This window comes from Otolemur garnettii, unplaced genomic scaffold (assembly GCF_000181295.1).
Source record: "Otolemur garnettii isolate 467f Iridium unplaced genomic scaffold, OtoGar3 scaffold00115, whole genome shotgun sequence".
Lineage (NCBI taxonomy): Eukaryota > Metazoa > Chordata > Mammalia > Primates > Galagidae > Otolemur > Otolemur garnettii.
The window spans coordinates 1662754-1680894 of NW_003852510.1; the positions used below are offsets into that span (position 1 = coordinate 1662754).

Genomic DNA, 18141 nt, shown 5'->3' on the forward strand with positions numbered 1-18141 from the left:
AGTCAGATTATACTGGATGAAGGGTTTGCTCTTGTCAGGCCGAGGCCAGAGGCCAGGGTGGAGGGAAGTGCTGGGGGGCTAGCCTGAGAATTTAACTGAACTTGTGAAACATCTCAGCAGGGAAATAGTAAAAACAATTGATATGAGAAAGAGAGGCAGAAAGACAATGAGATCCCCTAGGGCCATGCTGTTGGATTCTTAGTCCTCTGAGGAGGCAGCCAGCTCCCAAAGGTTCCAGATACCAAAAAGGAGCTGCACTGACAGCAGACCCTAAAGTACCCTCTCCTGAGGCCTGCTTTCAAGAGGATACCCGTAGCTGAGGAGGGCCCACAGCATTCTGAAGGGTTTTGCAGACTTTGATAGAGGAGGCTTTTACTGATTACACACAGGGCCCAGGTGATTTGCCTAGTTGTTTTAAAAACAATTGTCACAAAGATGAGGTATTTTTCAGTCGGGCAGCAGATTCCCATCACCTCACTCTAAACCACCTGGCTCTTGCCCAGGACTGGGTCAAGAGCCTTCCCTCTTTTCCAAGCCTCAGGGTCTGTTTTGTCCAGGACTGGGGATTGGGGGCAGACAGTGATAAATTCATAAGTTGTCAGTTGACCACTTAATGGAAACCTGTATTTGCAGAGTGAATACTCCCAGAATTAGTTTTGTGGTGTAATAAGGGCCCAAGAATGGTTTGCATATAACGGCGAGGCACATGAAAGTACGCACTTCATCTGCCAAATTTAGGCACTATTATCATCACCTCTGTTTTAGAGAGGAAGAAACCGGCTTTGTGTCGGTGAAATGTCACGAAGTTGGAAAATGGCAGACTCAAGATTTGGATCAAGACGAGCTCCAACTTCAATGTCCTGTATCATTAATTCTCAAACCTGAGAATTTAACAAAAATGCAGATTCCCGGTCCCACCCCTAAAGTGTTTCTTTGTACTTGGGTCCAAGCTGAGGAATCTGCATTTCACAAACACTACTGGTAACTCTAACAAGTGACGCCAACGGTTCCACTCCGCCAGATCTCCTTTCCCTCTATCTCTAACCCAGGAGCTCTGAAGCTGTTCTAAGGTGTCAAGTAGCAGACCTTGGGGGAAGGGCACCGTCCAATCTGAAGAATTTGGGGGATTTTGCAAATGACCTGAAGCCTGGGAGGAAGTGTAACACCGCAGGGCTCAGGGGAGCGGGTGCATCAAAAGGCGCCAGTGACAGGGCCGGGTGGTCCCGGGGTCCCAGGCCCAGCGCTTCACACTCTCACCTGCAGCGAGGTGCGCCCAGGGTCCTGACTGGCCGATGAATATGTTTATCTGCCGCTCCTTCTTCCTTCCGAGGACTTTCACTTTCCCCCTTTCGCAAAACTGAACACCTCTCTCCCCCACACCCCCACCCACGCTGGCTCCCCGAGAAAGGGGAGGGCCCGGAAGTCGGTCCCCTGCCCGAGGAGCCGCCCCACCGCCGCGGGGTCGGAAGCAGCAGTGCAGGTGACGGGGCGCCGCCCCGGGGCACGGCGCGGTGAGGCCTGCAGAGCGAAGGCGGCGGGGGAGGGCCGCGACGCCTCCCGTCGGCCTTCCCGCCGGGTCGGGGCCCGTAGCCCGTCCGCCACTCTGGGCACCTGCGGGGCACGTCTGGGCGGGCGCGGGCTCCGGCCTCAGACCCTCACCCCACCCCACCCCACCCCACCCCGCCCTGGCGTGGACGCCGGGTCAGCGAAGGGTTAAGGAGTTTGCTCCCTCCCCTCCGCGCCCTCACCCTTGGAAAGTCCCCGAAATGACGTTTCAACCCGACAATTAAAAAAAGAGTTTAATTATAGAGACAGGCTTTGGGCGCTGGAACAAACTCGGTCGGTCGGTGGGGCCGGTAAACAACTCGGGAGCGAGTGGGCCAGGCCGGCCGGAGGAGAGGAGGGGAGGGCCCTCCGGGAGATGGAAAAGCGGAGGAAATTCAAGGAATCGGTTTTCTCTTTGGAAACAACAGTAACAACCCCCCCCCCACACACACACACACACTTTTTAGCCAGCCTGGGGTGCCCAGCGGCTCAAAGGTGCCCCTGGCGGGTCCCGCAGCAGCTTTGGAGAGAGAGTCGCGCTGCCCCGGAGTAGGGGACAGCCGGTTCCGCGCGAGGACCCGGACGGGCCCTGGGCCAGGAAGGGGGCCCTGCTCGCTCCAGCTCCTTTCCCCCACCTATTGCTTCTCCACCCCCTCACCGTGCCCCCCAGCTGAGTTTTGCGAACTCTCGGGAGTTAAAGAGCAGCCGGCCCTTTTAGGGGAGGATGGAAGCGGAGGGTGGGTGGGGGAGAATAAAAAACCGAAATAGCTTCACATCGGTACTCAGACTAACCTTGTGGTTTTAACGCACACCCTGCTCTGTCCTGAAATCTGGAACTCATTACCTCATCACCAAGAAACTGCACGAAATCGCCCCTCACCCCTGGAGCTGGGGAAAGGAACGAGCAAACATCCCTTTAAGAAAGACATAGCCACTTGAATGATTTAAATTAAGGTGGATGGAAGTTATTTCCCTTTCCAGCGCTTGCCAGATTTCAAGAAAAGCTGAAAAATGGGAGCAGGGGGAAGGAAGCAACAGGCGGCTGGACAGCAGCGTTAGAAAAACCAAGGGGGCAGCAGCGGAGTTAAAATGGGGGCCATCAATTTTAACTCAGGAAAAATAAAAGCAGACCCTGCTTGGGTATCGCGTAGGTTCGTGGCTGCAGCAAAAGTTGTGTTTCGCAAAGTTGAAAAACTATCGGTTCCTGTAACAGTTGTGATTTGGAAGGTTTTCCTGGGTTTGCCCGGAGATTGACGAATAAATAAGAAATGCAGTAAAAATGAGGGGGGGGGGTGAGAGAGTGCGACTCGAACACTCTCCTCCGCCCGCCCAGCCCTTTCCGAAGAACGTGCTCATAATGGGGTGACCTAATTACATCGCAATGGAACTCCCTCTTAGCCGCTCGGCGCACCGGGTTTCATAACAGATCCGGCGGCCTCGAGTGCTGGGAAGGAACGTGCAAGGGTTGAGGAGGCGGCCGGGCCCGCATGGAAATAGGAAAGAAAACACTGGCCACAATTTCCCCTTGGGTCTTCACTTCAGCACCGGGGCGAAGGCGCTGAGAGCGGGTGGCGGACACATTAACAACTTTTTATCTGGGTGGGAGGGGATATCCCAATCTAAAAGTAAATAAATATATTTTTTACTGTTTGTAAGGGAGTAATAGTGGATCGAGGGGTCTTTATGTTTTGTAGATTTCGTGTCCCCACTGTCCCAAACAGAGCAGCGTGACAAGCCATATGTTCCATGGGGGGGGGGGCCGAAGAGAAGCAACAATAAAATTGCCACCTCCCTCCACCTTCGTTCTTACCAAAGTAACTTTTTTCATTGTTCTTGCCTCCGGAGGAGGGTGAGAGGGTAGATTGCGGCATAGCTCTTAAGTGAGAGCGCGCGTGGAAAGTCGTGCGTTGCTCGGTGGGTGTTTTTTTTTGGGGGGGGGGGAAGAGGGCGTTCGTGAAGGATTCAGGGTTTTACTAAAAAATTTAAATTTTGGATGGGTTTAAGAAACGCCACTCCTAGGCCTGTTAAAACAAACAAACGGCCCAGGCTGTGGTCTTTTTCGCTATGCCCCCGCCCCTTCCCTCCCACACCCGGAGTGCTTGGGCTGCAAAGCGAGCGCGAGTGTAGACGCGTGCGGCGCGCTACTTCGTGCAGCGCTCGCCCCCGCCAGGCCAGGTCCTCCCGATAAAAAAAGTTTCCTAAGTGCCTCCCCATGACCCCCCGCGCGTTGGAAATAAAAAAAACACCCAAACTTAAAACCCTAGATTTGGACGTTTTGTGAGACCCACATTTTCAAACTTCTCGCCCTGCCAGGTTTGCGGAGAGGAGCGGACTGCGGAAGTCGGGAAAAGGCTGTGCGGGCACTTGGAGAAGTTTCAAGGGAGACCAGCTCAAGATGGAAACCGCAGCCCGGGCGCTAAGGTCGGGCTTCAGCTCCTGTTGGCAAAAAGAGAAAGTCAAGCCCGCCTTCCTGCCCGACCAAAAAAAAAAAAAAAAAAAGAAAGAAAGAAAAAAAAAAGCACACAACAACTAGAACCCCGAAGGGGGTGGAATGAGTGATGTCACAGAGCCGCGCTCGGGGGTTGGCAAGGGGGGGCGCGTCCCCCACTCCCTAACCCCCCCTTGTGCCGCGCGCGGCCCCAGAGGGGCGCCTGAAGCGCCGGGGAGCGAAGCCAGCGGCTTCGAAACTTTTCCTCTTTAAGAAAAAAAAGTTGTGCGCTGCTCGGAGGGGTTTTTTTTTTCCGCCTTCTTTCCTTGTCTCCCCTCCCCCTTCTTCCTTTTGAAAGTTTCTTTCCCCCACCCCCCAGCTTGACCGCATGGCTGATTCAGTCTCACTGTCAATCAACTTTTTTCCCTCCTCTATCCTCATTTAAATAAGTTTAAAGCTCCTCCTTCCCCGGCCCACCAAATCTGAAACTTTATAAATTGGGCTTTGCGCGCCGCAGCCCGGGAGAGTCAGAAAGGCCAGGGGCACCGGGAGCTGGCGTGTGGGACTCCAGACCCGAGAGCCGGAGGCTGCGCCTTCCCCGCACCGGGACCTTCGCAACACACCAGATACTCGTCCCTGCCCCGTGCGAGCGCCCAGGATGACCACCACCCTCGTGTCTGCCACCATCTTCGACTTGAGCGAAGTTTTATGCAAGGTAAAGAGGGGCGGAGCGTTTACCTTTTCATAAGTCTTTTTCTTTTGCCTTAAATAGCCCCCGAAAGTTTGGGTGTTAGGAAGAAGGGGGTGAAGGGAGATAGTTTTTTTCTCCTCCTGCATCTTCTCCCCAGTTTGAAGGAATTTGGCCCTGTCCTTCCCACCCTTTTGAGTTTTAACAGTTCTTGGAGGGGGATTACATGTGAATCTGGAGATCAGAGTTTGGGGAGCAAAGTTTGCGTGGCGGGGTTACCCGGGGGCCGCAGCGGAAGGACTGCGGTTGGGGCGAGTTTGGGGTGATTCTTTAGTACAGAACGTGCTGCTTGAGCCGAGGTTCACTGGTCCGCTTGGTTTCCAGTGTGTGCGCTGGTTCTTGGCGCTGCTGGGAGGGGTTCAACTCTGTCCAGCAACATTGCAGGCCTGTGGAGTTTAGGAGTCCAGGATCCCTCGGGGAAGAGAGTTTCGCGATGATATTTTGCTGTGAGATTCCTTCCCCTGCTTTGGAGGAATTGGGTGTCTGCTGCGAAGAAAAAGGCTCAGTTGTGATTCAAAAAAAGATGTTGCAGAACGAGTTTGCAATTGGGTTGGTGTCTGCCCTAGCTTGGCTGGGCTTTCTCCTCCTGTAGCCGACCGTGCAGCAAATTTTGGGGTGAAGGTGGGAATTCAGGGTGACGTGCTTACCTGTGTTTCACAGCACCTCGGCTTGTCGACCAGGGTAGAGGGCGACAAATTGCTGGCCTGAACGCAAGGGTCCCTGCGACTACTGAGGCCTCTTTAAAACGTGTAGTTTGCCCGCCGGTTTTGGAAAAATCAGTTTTTAAACCTGAAGTGTCCTAGCAATGCATTTCAAATGTACATAGCAAAAGCCTATGGATGTTGTTAAATTTTTTTTAACCCCCTCCCCCCAATTTGAAAGGGTGAAGCTGCTAGGCTGCTTTTAATTGCCGAAGTGTTTTGCCTTAAACACGTCGGGTCATGTTGCTCTCTCTTCCCAGCTTGCTGCTCCTGTCCGCGCAGCTGCCAGCGCCCCAGGGCTGCAGGGTTGGGGTGCTGGGACGCCTAGGAGCTGAAGAGCAACATCAAAAAAGTTTGAATTTTCAGCGTCCCTCCTTGTGCTTTCTCGAACTCCCACTTGCAGCACAGCTGCGGGAGCTCCGTGGCACTTCATCCTTCTCTTCCCTGCGCCTGGTCTTTGATCTATTTTTCTTTCTTTCATCCCCTCCCCCCACAGGACTTTTTAAATGAACCTCATTGTTGGGAACCGGCTCTCCATTGAGTTCCTGTAATCCTCTCGGTGGGATGGTTGCAGTTACTGATTCCTGATCCCCCACCCCATTCTAAGGGACCAACTTTAGAATCTATACAATGACACCCACTTGGGCTGGGAGCCAACTGCCAGGTCCCCAGCCTTGTACCCTTTCTAGATCTTGGGTATACTTTCAGCAGGTGACAGGGTCCCTTTGGAACAGAAACCTACCTGTGCTGGCTTTGTCCCCTGTCCTTGCCCCCAAGTCTACTACTGACTGGGAGGTGGGAGGGGGAATTTGGTGCTTTCCTTTTCCTTCCCATCTGCAGCTTTGCGTTAAAGATTAAACACTGGTGCTGTTATCTCAGTCTGCTGTTGCAGCCAGAGACTAATTGTAAAGGCATCTTCTCAGTGAAGGGAGGTGGGGTGAGGTTAAGTAGGGAATGGTGGGAGGGATCACTGTGGAAGGTACCCCCTCCAGGAACGTGGGGACTGAGTTTTATCATCAGGAATTCTATTCCTCTCTCCTCCAACCACAGACTAGGCCCCCATGTCTTCCCTCCTTACCCCTCATGAAAGAGCAAAGGCAGTCAGGGAACCTGTTGCCAAAGGAAGGGAACACTTCTGAGGGAGGAAGTTGAGAGTCCTAGGCTGGGTTGTGGGGGAGGGGCATATTAATTAAGCAAGGACTGATTAAAAAGGGACCTGACTTAGCTCATAATCTTTAGTCTCCTCTCTGAAGTCTATCCTTTCATTAGGGAGAAGGGTCTATCCTTTCATTCCAGAGAAGTCTGCATTGTGTGACATATTTTGAGTTGAAGAATCTGTTAGGGTTGTAAAGAAGTTGGATTTTATAGATAAAATTGATAGCTTTGGGACAGAGGATATGGGGGGTGCATTTCAGGAGTCAGCATAGAGCAGAGTGCATACAAAAAATAATTTGTCAAACAGGCCTAAATTTTGTGGTTTCTTATGCATGCGGTCAAAATAAACCCAGGTGGCTGGTCTATGGGTGCAAAGACAGTTTTGGGGACTTGCTTCGGCAGGGGTGGAGATGGATCTTTTGGGAGAGATTGTGGAGGGCTGCCCATAGTGGGATGTCCTTGTGGATGTCCACCATTACTAACTGTCCTTTCTTTTCTCTCTCTCCCTCCAGGGTAACAAGATGCTCAACTACGGTACTCCCGGTACAGGGGGCTGCCTGCTGGACAGGAAAGCAGTGGGCACCCCTGCTGGGGGCAGCTTCCCTCGGAGGCACTCAGTCACCCTGCCCAGCTCCAAATTCCACCAGAATCAGCTCCTAAGCAGCCTCAAGGGTGAGCCAGCTCCAGCTCTGAGCTCTCGGGACAGCCGCTTCCGAGACCGCTCTTTCTCAGAAGGGGGTGAGCGGCTGCTGCCCACCCAGAAGCAGCCCGGGAGTGGCCAGGTCAACTCCAGCCGCTACAAGACGGAGCTGTGCCGGCCCTTCGAGGAAAACGGTGCCTGTAAGTACGGGGACAAGTGCCAGTTCGCACACGGCATCCATGAGCTCCGCAGCCTGACCCGCCACCCCAAGTACAAGACGGAGCTGTGCCGCACCTTCCACACCATCGGTTTCTGCCCCTATGGGCCCCGCTGCCACTTCATCCACAACGCCGAGGAGCGCCGTGCCCTGGCCGGGGCCCGGGACCTCTCTGCTGACCGTCCCCGCCTCCAGCATAGCTTTAGCTTTGCTGGGTTTCCCAGTGCCGCTGCCACCACCGCTGCCACCGGGCTGCTGGACAGCCCCACGTCCATCACCCCACCCCCCATCCTGAGCGCCGATGACCTCCTGGGTTCACCTACCCTTCCTGATGGCACCAATAACCCCTTTGCCTTCTCTAGCCAGGAGTTGGCAAGCCTCTTTGCCCCTAGCATGGGGTTGCCTGGGGGTGGCTCCCCCACCACCTTCCTCTTCCGGCCCATGTCCGAGTCCCCTCACATGTTTGACTCTCCCCCTAGCCCTCAGGATTCTCTCTCGGACCAGGAGGGCTACCTGAGCAGCTCCAGCAGCAGCCACAGTGGCTCAGACTCCCCCACCTTGGACAACTCAAGACGCCTGCCCATTTTCAGCAGACTTTCCATCTCAGATGACTAAACCAGGGTAGGGAGGGACCCCCTGTCTACTCCACCCCCAAACCCGCAGCCAGATCCCAGACCCTCACCTGCCTACCCATCCTTACAGCCCCTACATTAAGGTTAAGCTCAACCCCTCTCTCCCAGAACCTTGGAATGACCCTACTTCCCTTCCGCCTTATCCCACCTAACATAAGGACAAGTCAACTTGTCAGTAGCTTCTGGCTTGAAACCCCTCCCTGGATTTTGTAGCCCACTTACCATGCATAACAGACCAGTCCCATATTTGTCAGTAGATGCCTTTTTTCTGGCTTAAGCCTTAAGTGCCAAATCACAAAAGAAAAAGCAGTAACAGTTTACAGAAGCAACTTAGTGCCTTGTAATCTAACTTTGTCACTGTGACTACATTACCTCTTCAGCGCCAGAGGGCACCCGTGGGCCTCCTGGAGCCTCTGCCCATGGGGAGGGGGAGGGGAGGCCCAGAACCAGCAGCTCCCTCCACTGGCGACACAAGTGCACCTTCCCTGTTTCAGTCTCCCACACACTTCCTCCTCCCCTCTCTTCCCAGTATCACCCCCTCCACAGTTGTTGCCAGACTTGGATTTTTGGGGAAACCTATCTTTGACATTCAAAACCTTTTTTCTTCCCACCCTGAACCCTTGATGACTAATCTTGCCCAGGTTTGTGGAGTCTGCAGGAATGAAGGCTGAAAAAGCGGACGAAGATTTTGACTTAAGTGGGACTTTGTGATTTGAGTTTTTCTTTTTTTTTTTTTTATTAAGTGGGGAGGAAGGGGAAGCTAGATGGACTATGAGAGACTTGATTTTGGTGCTAAAGTTCCCCAGTTCATATGTGACATCTTCAAAAAAAATAACAAAAAAAATGAGAGAAAAGCTAAAAAAAAATGTAAGGGGTGAGCAGTTAATGGTATTCATTCCACATACAATATCTGTGTAAAACGATTTCCTGTAGAAGTAGCTTTAATGGTTTTGCTCTAGAATACCGTAGGTCTGTCCGTAGAGCACTCACGCCATGCTTTTTTCCCTTGGTTTTAAACTTCATATAACTTTCAGAAATTGGAGAGCAAAAATTTTGCTTGTCACTGCACATCAATATAAAAAAGCTTATTTAACTTATCAAAACGTATTTATTGCCAAACTATGCTTTTTTTTTGTTAATTTTGTTCATATTTATCGGGATGACAAATCCATAGAATATATTCTTTTATGTTAAATTATGATCTTCATATTAATCTTAAAATTTTGTGACGTGTCTTTCCTTTTTTTCCACAGTTTTAATATATTATTCTTCAATGACATTTTTGTAACTTTACACTTTTTTTGGTTATTTTATTTTAAAAAAATGAAAAATTAATTTAAAAAAATGCAAAAAACTGTTGGATTATTTATTTTAGAAATTCCCCCTTTTGTGTTGGACTGCAAATTGAGTTTCTTCCTCTTTAGGCCTTTTACAACTAGGACTGAGAATGTATGTAAAAGTTCTGTGACAGTACAGAAGGAAAACAACTTTTTATGTATAGCTTCTAAAAGGGAAAAACAAAAAAGAGAGAAAACCCTTTGACTTCCATGTGCCCATCTCAAAAGACATTCCACGCGCAGATTTGAGGTTCTGGATTCCAGGTTTGGAGTTTTCCAATGTTAATGTAAACAGAACTGGCACACACACATTAAGATGAATGTAATTATTATTCCTCTTGCTGGTCACTACCGTTGCTTTCTATTTCTCTTTCTTTGTGTGAATTTATTTAAAAGAAAACTTTTGTAACGACTATTTGCAGTTTAAAAATCAATAAACCCCATTTTTTCAAGAAACATTGGTGGTGGAGCTGGTTTTACTTGGTGTGTGGTTTGACTTTGCCTGTGGGTTTCCTCCTTACATACCTTGCAGGTCCTGGGGAGGTAAAAGGGACAGTGGTGGACAGAGGTTTGTTCCCTCATCCTTACAACTAAAACCTATAGCTCTCTTTGTTGGTACTGGGAATTTGCAGAGCTTAGAAGGGATGGAGTGTAGATTTTCTGCAAAGGACCCTGTGCTTGCTGCTGTGTTACTTCTGAGAAGACTGCCTATTGCGCTAGCAACTGAGTCAGGCTGGCCCACACTTGTGTAGCCTCAGGTCCTTCTGAGGAGCCAAGGCTGAGGGGCTTTCAGCCTATCCTGCCCAACCTGCCCATCCTCTGGGTGATGTTTGGGGGTGCAAAAGTGATGAATGTGGCCTTATCATGTGGCATACTAGCAAGCCTAGATTTGAATGAGTTCTTTTATTTGGGTGTTTTGGGCTCATTCTTCCCACAGGAAATTAACCTCAAGTTCTAACCTCTATCAGCACCTACTTGGGGTGGAAGGAAGCATTACAAGAGGAACATCAGGGGAGTGAGGGGCTCAGTCTACAGGGACTAAGGATTGGGGTGAGTCCACTTGGGTTTGACAGGTCCTGTGTTTGGGAGGAGTAGGTATTAACGCTGGCCAGTGTCACTTGGCGGGTCCCAAATAGTTCCCACCATCTTAGACCTGGTCACACCTGATGCCGTGTTATCTTAGAAATGGTGTCCCTAGACAAGGCCAGATGACCATTTAGAAGTGATTGGGGGGTTGCTGTTCGAGGCTCAGTTGCCTTTCATTCTTTACACCCGCTAAGTATTCCGAGGCAAACTGAGTTTCCACCTTGATTCTACCAGGCCTCTTCCAACAGTGGTTAGGTCTGCAGCAGACATTGGCTGGGCCAGGGCTGTCCTTAGACTGGGAAGACCTCCCTGGGCCCTCCAGATTCCTCTTTCCTGGCCATCTACTGGGGAACAGGGATGTGAGGTAGCAAAATAGGGACTATCACCTGTCCCAGGGCAGGGCCTGGTGTTAAGAAGAGGGAAAGAAGGCTGTTGGGCCAGGTGGTGGTGGTGGCATGTGATCATCCTCTCCCACCAAAAGCAAAGGTGATATTCAATAACTCATCTTGAGCTCTTTCCCTAAAGGCTCACATGAGCACATGGCAGACATCTTTCTAGTTCCCCTCTCGTGGTGACAATGGTTAGACCTGAGTATGCCTTCTGGCCAGCCCTACTCTCCTCTGGAGTCAGTTCCTTGACTTAGAAAACAAAGGTAGAGACCCTGACTCCAGGAGGTCCTGCAGGGTGAGGGTCAGCTGCGAAGGCATAGGAAGGCACCTCGATGGCTGGGGAAGCTCCATGACCTAAATGTCCCCTGGAGAAGTCACACAGCTGAGTTTAGCCCGCCCAGGCCCATGAGAGTCTGATTTTGTACCATCTGGACCCTAAAGGTAGATGAGATGGACCTAAATCTACTTGAGAAAGGAAACAACAGAATCTTTTCAGGCCCATTAGAAGACAGGCTTCAGTTGCCTTTCTTTTTTTTTTTTTTTTGAGACGGAGGCTCAAGCTATCCCCCTGGGTAGAGTGCCATGGCATCACGCTCACAGCAACCTCCAACTCCTGGGCTCAAGCGAGTCTCCTGCCTCAGCCTCCCAAGTAGCTGGGACTACAGGCGCCCACCACAACCATTTTTGGCCCGCCTGGCCATTTTTTTGGTTGCAGCCATCATTGTTGTTTGGCGGGCCCCGGCTGGGGATTCAAACCCGCCACCCTAGGTGTATGTGGCTGGCGCCTTAGCCGCTTGAGCCACAGGCGCCGAGCCTTCAGTTGCCTTTCATTCCTTACACCCATTAGGAGCAGGAGTCTGGGCAGGGAACCTCCATCTGTGAGACCCTTTCAGCTGGGGCGTACAGGAAGCACACAGAGGAAGCCAAAGACTGGGCTGCAAAGGCCAAGTAGGGCAGGAAAGCTGAGGTCTTGCTTTGTCTGCCAACGTCCTGGGGCATGAGGCTTCTGTCCCAGCCCCTCCCTGGACCCTGGGGCATCTTGGTACTAGGTGCTTACAAGGACTGCCCTGGGAGGGCAGAGCCTCCGTGGCTGCTTCCCTGAAACCCACTTGGCTATAGGCTGAAGGTCTTCCCTGGAGCAGCTCAAAAAAATGAGCAGTTTTGGCCGCAGAGCAATGACTTTCCTGGCCCAGAAGCCTCACTGGCAGGTAAAAGGATGGGGCTGCTGGGGCTCAGTAGTGCTCTGGTGAAAGGAAGGCCTTCAAGGTCCAACAGAGAGTGGGGGGCAGATGTGAGATGGGCAGGATCCATGGCATGAAGGAGGAAAGGGTACCAGATGGAGCCCTTGGAGCCAGCACCCCTATACCAGCTTATGACTTGGGTAAGTGACTTAATCTTGGGTTTTCCAGTTGCTTCTCAAGGGGCAACTGTGAGGACTAGCAATGACAATTCTTCATAAGTGCCAGGTTGTCTTCTAGGAATGTCATATGTATTATTAACTCATTTGACAGTCATAATGACCCACAGAACGAGTTCGATACTATCCCCATTTTACACACGAGGAAGCTGGGACGCAGAGAAGTTCATGAATTTGTCACGCAGAAAGATGGTGTCAGGCTCTGAACCCAGGCAGGCAGGCTGGCTGCATCTTTGCCTTTCTCTACTATACCACGGTGTCTTGGGCTAGCACACTGAGAGCACTGGGCACAGTCTCTGGCACACAGTAACTACGGATCAGCCACTGTTAGTTCCCATCTCTCTTGGCCTTTTGTGGAGATTCAGTAGGAGCAGGAGAGGTAACCAGTTGGATTAGACGACTCTGCACACACCCCTCCACCGAGTGCGGTGATCTCATGTCCCACGAGGCCTGGGTTGGCACATTTGGAGGAGGGAGCCAGGAGGGGATAGGCCATCCTTTTGGACTTTCTCCTTCTGTGCTTGCCATTGAGGTGGCTTCTGTTAATGATCGACAGACCAAAGGGTGCCTTGGGGCTGCCTCAGGGAGTTGGCCCTGTGCCCTTCTTCCCCCAGGATCTCCCACCCCTGCACGTAGCCAACCATTTAATCATGTCTGGCTGGACTGACTGGAACGCTACCTGAGTTCAGAGGGGGAGGAGGTGGCTAGGTCAGCCAGCTCCTGGCTGCCCCTTGCTGTGTTGTGGATGGCCCTTCTAAGGCCTGCTGCTGGCCTGCTGGGCAGCATGCAGGGATTCAGAGAGCTGAGAAGCTGGGCAAACCTTGGCCTTTTCTTGAGATCAGGTTAGCTCTGAGGGTCCCACCCTCCTGGTGGGTAAAGCTTGGGTTACAGAGAAACCTGGCCTGAAGGCCTACAGTGCTTTCCCTGGGGAGTGCCAAATGGTTGCATCTGAGCTACCAGCGTGGGAGACTAGCCCCAAGGAGCCAGGACAGGGGTTGCCCAAGAGAGCCAGGTCTCTGTCAGTGGACAGGATGCCTCCTCCACATTTAGACTGTTTGCAGTTGTTTCGAAATGTTGGCAAAGGCAGAGTCTCAAAGTACAGGGCTGCGGAGTGATGACTGTACCTGTGCTATCAGCTTGGGGTACAATGGAAATAAATATTGATAATGGCCAACACCAAGGCAACTTTCTCACCACCTAGAGCAAGTCAGGTAGATGCCCTGACTCCCAGTTGCACTTCAGGGAGAAGCAGCTCATGAGCACACTGGCTGGAGTTCATTTCCCAGGGAGAAGGCTCCATTGCCCAAAGAAAGGAGCTTGTTTTGGAGTCAGAGGGACCTTGGTTCAAGTTCCTTCTGGGCTTCATGGTCACTCTGTAACCTTAAGCTAAAAACTTTAGTAAGCAGCTTAGAGCTCACTTTCCTCATTTAGAAAATGAGATGATGATGCTGATGATGATGATAATTACGTCTAGTTCAAAGGATAGGCAAACTGGCACAGTCACACAGTTGTGTATTAACTCGTTAAATCCAGTCTTAGCTTTGTGACCCTGCTCGACCATTTACAAGCTGTGTGACCTTGGGCAAGTTGCATAACCTCTCTGAAACTTGTTTTTCTCTTCTAAGCATGGGGTACAGGAAGCACACTCACCCTGCCCACATTATAGGGCTATGGGGAGGATCAGTGGAATACCATCCAGCTACGTGGGCAAAATTGCAAAAACAAAGTTAGGTGAAAAAAGAAACCATCCAGAAAAGAGCACATATTGTATGAGTCCATTTGTATGCCGTTCATAAACAGTAAAACTGATGTCATGACAGAGATTCAAATTAGATGATACAGCATACATGTAAAACTTCATTGAGCTTCCACGGAAGATTCAGGCACGTTACACCTCCAAAATAAAAAACTCTTGAGTTGTTGTGGGCATTAAATAATGACGTGTAAGAAAAAAAAAAAAGAGAAGAAATTCAGTACCTGGCCCATTATTTGTAATAGCAGCAACCTGACGATGTGGGTACTGTCCCAGTCCCCTTTTATAAAGGAAGGGAATGGGCTCAGAGCAGGGGAGTAATCTGCCCAGGGGGAGTGGGGTTTGAATCTCAGCAGAATTGCTCTCACGGCTGCCCAGCTACCCACTGCCCAAGCTGTACCACGCTCAGTGATCAGGTGTTATTTCTGTAGAAAAGCTAAATTCACAGTAATCCAGGCACAAGCAAGTTGAGTAATTAGTGAGTACAGTCAGCCATGTTAGAAAAGTTTTTCTTTATGAAGATTTGGAATAAATCTCCTATTGTCAGTCAGTATCTCCCATACTTTGTAGAGGGTAAAGAGAGAGCCTTGACCGGCAGGCAGGCCAGCACCTGTGAGTCCCTGCCTGGCTGGGCCTGGCCTGGCCTGTCCTTACCTAAGGCTGATGAGGGCCGCAAGGCATCTGAAGGGCCTGGCTGGCATAGGGCTGCCTTGGTGATGGCCTACCTGGCTCAGCTTGTCTTCCTGACCCAAAGACTCTGGGGTATAAGGAAGCCTCATGTGGCAGTCACAGTGTCACTTCACACTCTGTTTCATCTCTCTCTTCTGGGAAGTGGTTCCAGGAGCAGGGCTCTGGGAAAATGTTCTCGGAGTCCAACAGGGTAAAGCCCAGCTCAGCTGGTAGATCTGATCACCCCAGGCCTCTGAGGCTGAGTTCTTGTGGGGCTGACCACCTTGGCTGGAGCTGGCTTAGCCTCAATGCTCCAGGAAGGGCCCAAGGCTTGGGGCCAGGCAGCAGAGCAAAATGTAAGAAGGTGCTCGCTGTCAGAGACTGGCGTTGTTGAATTTGTGACCCCATTTAGGCACCCACTTGCCGTATGACCTGGGGCAAATTACTTAACCTCTCTGAAACTTGTTTTTTCCTCTAAGCATGGGGTACAGGAAGCACAGGCACCCTGCCCACATTACAGGGCTATGGGGAGGATCAGCTGAGATGGAGAGGAAGGAGCTCTGGAAATGAAAAGACACTGGACAAAGGTCACATTGAGAGTGTGAGAGCAGCTCACAGTCCTTAAGGTGACACAGCCCTTTCTCCAGAGATGTTTTAGAGTCCTAACCTGATGGTGCTCTGCTGCTCTGCCCACCTTCCATATTTTCTGATTTAAATATACTTGTGGTGTGCATGTTACACTAAAACTTACATAATAAACTAACATGAGCCAGCATTTGCAGAGATGTACTGTGCAGGCTGGGTGTTAGGCTCAGCTCTCTAAGACGTGGTCATGTCCCTGCAAGTGAGTAGTATCATTAGCCCCATATTACCCATGGGGAAGGTCAGGTTTAAGGATAAGTTACTATGCCCAATTACACAGCTGTATACTGCTGAGCTTGGACCCAGGCCTTTCTGACTACAACACCCACACTCTCAGGCTCCACTTTGTAGAGGGAGGCAGATGTCAGATGGCATGGGTCACTTGGCAAGTCCAGAATCCAAAGTTCATTTTTCTCTGGGGACCCACAGTCATGTCTTCCCTTAGCCCATCCTTCTCTGAGATGTCTCTATCTCATGGCAACACCCTCTCTGCACCCTCTCCAGGGTAGTGAGAGAAGGGTGGGCTTGCCTTCTTCCTCTTTTCAAATGGGGAGGCTGAGGTGCAGCCTGGTGGTAGCGCCTGCACTGGGCTCACCTTTGGGTACAGCAGCTGCACTGGAAACCAGGTCTGTGTCTCAGCTGTGTTGCCGCGGGCCTAGTGGTGGAAGAAATTGTATTTTATCATTCTGAAGGGTGTTGTTCTGTGATTGGGAAGGAGTCTACTAAGGACTAAACTGATTACTTTCTAATCAGCTATCAGCCTACTGTCTACCTGAAACTGTGACCTCGGGCCCTGCTGTTGAAGACACCAGGATGGTTGCTGGAGTTGGTTTTACCTTTTTGGATTCTTTCTTTTCTGAGAGACACTCTCCATAATTACTCAGTTGCACTCCAGCAATTCCCTTCCATCTAAGGAAGCTGTTTACTCCTGCTGGTGCAGGGGTCAGAGGGGGAAGAGCAATAGGTTCTCAGAGCTCCAGCCAGCAGCAGAAGTCAGCCAGGGAGGAGGAAGGAGGCACAGCCAGATGGGCACAGGTGCCGCTCAGATCCTCCTCCAATTGCCTCAAGGTGGAAAAGGAGGGCAGGGCTCAGGAAGGTCTGTCCCTGCAGGCCTTGTTCTGTTGCTGACCATTTTCTGCCCCAGCCCAGAGCACTGTGAGGCATTGGGGTAGATGGGCAGTTGGTTCAGACAGACTTTTAGATTCAGGTTGTCCCTGACCCCTGCTTCTCTCTGTGCCTTCTGCAGCTTTTAGTTAAGTTTGGAGCGGGAGTTTCATGTCCCCCATGGTGGATAATACTGGCAACCCAAATAATGGGCTTCAGACCAAATGGGGAACCCCTTTAGCATGTGGTCAGATGTTCTGGGAAGATTTCTGGAGTGCAGGTCCCCATGAAAAAGGGATTAGAGAACTGGGCTTTCTCTTTAAAAATATGCACTAAGTATCCCTGGAGGATTGGAAGTCCATCCCAACACACAGGCAAACTGTGGGATAGCCGTTGGTGCAATTGCAAAACCATGTACAGCCTGCTTTGGGGTCAAAGGGGACAAGTCCCATGTTGATCGTCACTTGCTAATGGACTTGGGTCGTCCCTTCCTAGGCTTCCCTTTCCTTGTCTATAAAATAAGGGCATTGGGCTAGAATTCTTATTTCTACGATTGCATGACTATCTTAGAAAGCAAAATGTACAGAGCTCAATGCCCTTTGTCATGCTGAACGAATGACAGGGCAATACAGCCAGCTGTGTTGATACTGTAAAACTTCACTTAGAGCTATAGACGGAAGGGTGTTGGTGGGGCCCGTTAAAGATGTCAGGTGACTCACACAAACTGGTCCAGGACTCTAGAAGTTGGCTGTCTGAACATCCTTTGAAGTGGTGCTTTTAAACACTTTAATGAACTGTGGGCTGAATGAGGACATGTAAGTCATCTCCTTGGTATGTTGTATTTTCCCAAACACGATATTTCACATTAAAACATTGAAACAGCTGCCTTAATTTGGGATGCGCTTTGCATTTGACAAGCTGCTTCACACCGCCCTGCGTGATAGCTAGCTGGTTTCTGTGCTGCTCAGAAAAAAGTTAATAAAGTTGGAGTCTCAGAGAGGTGGATTTCAGCTCAGTCAGGGAAGACCTTTTTTAACAAGCTGACTTGGCCTTGGGAGGTAGTGCATTTCCTTTTGTTGGTAATGTTCAAACCAAAGCTGCTCCCATCAATTCCACCTCCCCTTAGTCAGGGACATTGTATTTAAAGCAGCCCCTCCTCCTCTCTCTCCAGGCCACCCTGGCTTAATATTTCAATACTTCCACTCTCTTAAAGTGCCAGTTCATTTAATTCTTGACTCCTCTGTCATCATCTTGCTCAACTTGAAGGTAAATCTGGTGAGGTTAGGCGCCTGGGCTCATGATCATGGGTCTATTTCCAGTGTTACACTGATGCCTGGAACTTAGCAGACACTCAACAAACAAGGACTGAGTGGGATTTTGCTACTGGCATTAGGCATCACAGCTTCTGTGGATGTCAGAGGGAGCTGTAGTGTCCCAAAGCTAAAGAGTAGTGAGTGAGCCTTTGGGTGAGTCACCCCACCCTTTTGGATGTCAGTTGCTTCCTTTGTAATGGAGAGAGTTAGATTCAGTTATCATCAAGACTCTTTCCAGCTGGGCTACCTGTGACTCAAGTACCTTGTGTTTGTACTCACTCCTCTGTTCTCAGTTGTTTGTTTGACTCTCTTTTGTTAGTTCTAGGCCTATTACAACAAGTAAGAGGATAGCTTGAGCTCAGGGG

General features: G+C 50.6%; 1 protein-coding gene across 1 annotated transcript; it reads left to right on the forward strand.

The window, feature by feature from the left end:
- The first annotated feature begins 4361 nt into the window (after positions 1 to 4361).
- On the forward strand, positions 4362 to 9859 carry ZFP36L1 (ZFP36 ring finger protein like 1). The gene is made up of 2 exons (XM_003797370.2): positions 4362 to 4688; positions 7090 to 9859. The coding sequence occupies exons 1-2, from the start codon at positions 4632 to 4634 to the stop codon at positions 8047 to 8049; spliced, it is 1017 nt and encodes a 338-aa protein (XP_003797418.1). The 5' UTR covers positions 4362 to 4631; the 3' UTR covers positions 8050 to 9859.
- Positions 9860 to 18141: the final 8282 nt, after the last annotated feature.